The sequence below is a fragment of the Oratosquilla oratoria genome, chromosome 39, assembly GCF_046742065.1.
Source record: "Oratosquilla oratoria isolate Oo_2021 chromosome 39, ASM4674206v1, whole genome shotgun sequence".
NCBI classification, from domain to species: domain Eukaryota; kingdom Metazoa; phylum Arthropoda; class Malacostraca; order Stomatopoda; family Squillidae; genus Oratosquilla; species Oratosquilla oratoria.
The window spans coordinates 41,205,769-41,210,768 of record NC_134815.1 but is presented as its reverse complement, the minus strand read 5'-3'; the positions used below and the strand labels follow the sequence as shown (position 1 = coordinate 41,210,768).

Here is a 5,000-nt window from a genome sequence, read left to right as displayed (position 1 = left end):
ATATATATATATATATACATATATATATACATATATATATGTATACATGATTTCAAGAAGTCTACAGCGACAATGGCGTTGTTGAGTTTATATTGAAGCTTTAATTTCTCTTGTGCAACATGTTTCTGTGAGAAATTAAAGAGAGAAATTAAAGCTTCAATATAAACTCAACAACGCCATTGTCGCTGTAGACTTCTTGAAATCATGTATACAACATGGCCTCCTACCAATATATATATCCCTACATATATATATATATATATATATGTATATATATATATATATATATATATATATATATATATATATATATCCTATCCGAGAGTTGACACCTTGACGTGGTGGATAGGCTTCAGAATCTTAATGAATACAAAAGCTATGTCGATAGAGAGGAAATCTCTACAGGGTCATCCATATTAAACATGTTTTTTTTTTTTAAGAAAGATGAGACAAAACAGCTTGCACACACAATTGCAGGACCCACTGCTAACTGGCACGTCCCTGATGGCGAACAGGGAAAATCATCATAGATATATGGGGTACCGTCACAATGACGGGCTATTGGGCACCCTATAGATATATGGGGCTCAACCGAATATAATGAATAAGGTGACACCAGAGAAATATCTCACCAGAAACCAGTTGGCACGGAGGTGAGATTACTGCCAAAATTCCTTCATAGCCAAATGAATTGCACGATCGAAACAAAATCGGGCGTTTCTGTTTGATCATCGTCTCCTAAAGGTCCAACCGCAATGCCTTGTGTGCTTACGGGTAGTGTGCCACCAAAAGTAAGCACTGTTCAAGCAGATCCAAGTCTTGGACATTAAACAACATGAAGAAAATGAAGATTTATACTTACAACGTAAGAACTCTCTCAGAAGACCACATACGTGCACATACTAGCTAAATGCACTATCATAGCGGAGGTAGGTTGAACGCGATATTTCGTGTAGGTGTATGTAATTCGAGCATAAAAATATAAGAAAGTCGTACTCAACTTATATCTCTCTTGATAGCGTATTGGTTTAAGTCACTGTAATTTTGTTACGGGTTAGCTGGGTTCGAATCCTCGGCTCGTCCACGTTTCAATTTCCAACGGATGCCTCCATCGAGCGATTCTTCAGTCTCGACTGCGATGGCATGGAATTAAAAGTGATTTGTGGTTGAAAAAAAATATATATATATATACATATATATATCATATATACATGTATTGTACAGTATATATATATATATAATATACATAATATATATATATATATATACATATGTATATATAATATGTATATATATATATATATATATGTGTGTGTGTGTGTGTGTGTGTGTGTGTGTGTGTGTGTGTGTGTGTGTGTGTGTGAACATATACATTAATATAGCCCGGGAATTTCATTCAGGTGAGAGTGACCTTGTAAACTTCTGATATTCCTCTGTCGTTGAGTATACTTGTACTCTCGAGGACACTCAGATCTGCCTCTCTAGAGCAATGAAAATATTTTTGTGCTTATTTAATATATAATGTCTATATACAGCAGTTCTCTTATGATTTATTTTTAAACACAACTGTATCTATTCAGCAGTGGAACATGTATTTTTAATGTTTTTATATGGTATTTCTTTTATGATATATATATTTTGTAGATGAAAATGTATGAATACAATAACAGTGAGAAATGTATGTATAAATCTGATTTACAATGGGTCAGGTTCGGATCTCCGCGATCCTACTCTCGCGTACGTCTATTCTGGTAGTCGCTAGATGATATTGTTCAACGAAAGGTTAATGGTACGCCTTGCTCGGTGAGATTATTAGCCTACTACCACAGCCAATGGCGGGTGACGCGCATCCTCCTATCTGACATCACATTTGGGTAAGCGCGTTGGTTGTAGGTTCGGTTAATAAATTGATCAGTCTCGTGCTTTGCAGCTCGAAGCAAAGCAATCCCATTCAAAAGCAAAGAATCATTGCCCTATATAATCGTTTGGCGATCATCATTGGGTCATAAACGATCATCGTTGAGCGATAATAGCACCGAGCAAAACGTACCTTAACGGAGGTCTAAGGCGTGAAGCCTATGCGTCATCTTCAAGAATTCTTCTCCGGCTAATCTCAGATGAATCTCAGATTAGTTCGCAGCTGCACAAGGCCGAAAAGCTTGGCTGGGCAGAGGTCAACAAGTGGCCCAAGACCCAACTAAGTGAGTGTGCTAATCTTATTCAATCATATTCAGATTAATTCTTTCGAATATCTTACTCGCTTTCTATGTGTATTCTGTCTTCCGCCAGGTCAATTTATTCATCTGAAGTGGAGGAAGGTGGGGGTGAAGGGAAGCACCTGTGCCTGTGGGGTTAGGCAATCATGGTCTTGTTTTGTCTCTCGACAGGTGGTCGAAGCCCGGGAGACGAGTATCAAAATCGATCAGGCGAGGGAGCTGTACCGCCCGGCCGCTGCGCGCGCCTCTCTTCTGTACTTCATCCTCAACGACCTCCACAAGATCAACCCCATATATCAGTTCTCGCTCAAGGTAAAAAAGAAAATAAATAAATGAAAGATTTTTTCTATATATCTCTCACATTTTTTTTTCTTCCATTATTTCTTTTTGGCAACTGTAGGGAAAGGCCAAGATTTATGCTTTTCGTTTGTCGAGCACGTGAGGCGGTAAAACGCACATTTAAAATTTATTTCTTATTTTCTATTTTTTACTTTTTTTTTTTACAAATACACAATGACCCTGCGTATGTTTTTCTACCTTGAAAAGTTGGGACATTCATGGTCCATTCTTATATGATTCCACATAAACAAACACATACACATATGTATATACAATTGTGTATATATATATATGTGTGTGTGTGTGTGTGTGTATGTATATGTGTAGTTACCCAATTGTATTTACCTAATTGTAGTACACAGAAAAGGAGCAATCCTCTTGAGGTCCTGTAATTTACTCTACAATTCATTATACCTAGTTACAAGTAGTGCGTGTGTGTGTGCATGTGTGTGTGTGTGTGTGTGTGTGTGTGTGTGTGTGTGTGTGTGTGTGTGTGTGTGTGTGTGTGTGTGTGTGTGTGTGTGTGTGTGTGTGTGTGTGATTCACCATGGTCTTGGATCAGGTGTTGGAATTGTGATCGACGGCTATTTCCCTCACGGAAGAGAGCTCAGAGCTCAACTATGACCGATCTATGGGTAATACTGTGACCTTACACGCATCCCCCACGAGAATTGGAGTAACGATTCGCAGCGTAGCGATATTGAAATTATTTCAGCCTTAGGCGGGGTTCCAAACCCGGACCGCCATATTGGCAGCCGGAAACTCTACCACTCCGCCAACGAGTGTGTGTGTGTGTGTGTGTGTGTGTGTGTGTGTGTGTGTGTGTGTGTGTGTGTGTGTGTGTGTGTGTTTGTGTGTGTATGTGTGCGCGCGTTCGTGTATGTGTGTATATTTTAAATTATCCCATATCTAGCCCCTCTCACCTTTCTTCTGTCTAGGTTGAAAATGACCTTGTCCCTTGTTACCGTCAGGGCTGGAAGACGCCTCAAGGGATTTCGTTGTAGAGTGAAAAGAAACAGCAAATGACAACATCAAAATCAACATTCGTTATTCTTCTTTGCGTCTTATTTCTTCATTATTTGTCCTTGCGTATTTGCATCACCAAGAGTACTAGAGAAGCTCCGAATATAGTACGCATTGAAAAGAAAGAAAAATTATAATTGAAGCAACACACAAAGAAGTAGAAAATGATAAATGAAACTCCACTTCTATATTTGGCATTTCCTTTTTTTCAAAAACTTTTGAATTTTTACGTTTTAGATCTTATGATAGATATATTTTCATTTAATTCTATGATATATATATATATATATATGTATATATATATCTATACATATGTATGTATATATATTTATATATATATATATATGTATAGACACACACATACACACACACACACACACACACACACACACACACATACATACATATATATATATATATATATATATATATACACATATATGTATATACTGCATATATAACATATATATATATTATGTATGTATGTATATCTATCTTCTATCTATCTATCTATCTATATATATATATATATGTATATATATATATATATATATATATATATATGTATATATATAATATAGAAATGCATAATGAGACTGAATGTGGAGGAAGAAGACGAAGAATAACGAGAGAAATGCAATGCTTTAACGCTTAGGCTGAACGGGTCCTGATCACAAAGCTGACGAAGGGCTCTCAGGAAGAATCCTATTAACAAGTCTGGATATCGAGCGAAGACTTATCAGTGGATAAGGTACAGACACGAGCAAAAATTTTGATCCATCTAGATCTTTTCAAGACATAAAATTCAAATTCTTTGTCTGACAATTTTTTCTAGCTGTTCAAGAAAATGTCCTGATTGTAAGCTAAATTCTACAGAGGAAAATATATAACGTACTCAAAAAAAAAAAAAAAAAAAAAAAATTGCTCATGAATGTACATCACTGAAAATTTTACTAAGCTTTAATATTCCAAGGACCTCTCATTCAAATTGAAGAAGGCCTTAAGAAAGAGAGGAACATTGATCACTACAAAAAAGAATAATTTTTGTAATGATGCGTTAACTACAAGATTAATTTAGACTTGAACGCGTTCCTCCCCAAAGCGGGTTTAAGAATAACTACAGCTTCGGGAGTATAGATTAAACTAGGCCATGAGGTAACAACTCTATTAGAGGATCTAGTACTATCATTCTATATCACCTTGCAATATTTGACCTACATCATCCTATAGGAAATACAAACGTTGAGTTAAGAAAAAAATGGTCGAACGTAGGAATATTGATCCCACAGAAGATCCAACTCCTTGTTGGTTTATACTGATAAACACAGCCATCTTGACTAGGCCAGCGCTGTACCGAATAAAATTGTTCACTAGAAGACTGATAAAAAAAAAAAAAAAAAAAAAAACAGTGTAGCGGCTTTC

At 36.3% G+C, this 5,000-nt stretch overlaps 1 protein-coding gene across 1 annotated transcript in view; it reads left to right on the top strand.

Moving 5' to 3' along the window:
- The window catches only part of Dhc93AB (Dynein heavy chain at 93AB), a 207,604-nt gene that overhangs the window by 165,048 nt on the left and 37,556 nt on the right, over nt 1–5,000 (top strand). The window contains exon 59 of the mRNA XM_076176389.1: nt 2,388–2,528. Within this exon, the coding sequence (XP_076032504.1) occupies nt 2,388–2,528 (141 nt within the window). The remainder of the gene's footprint in view (nt 1–2,387; nt 2,529–5,000) is intronic.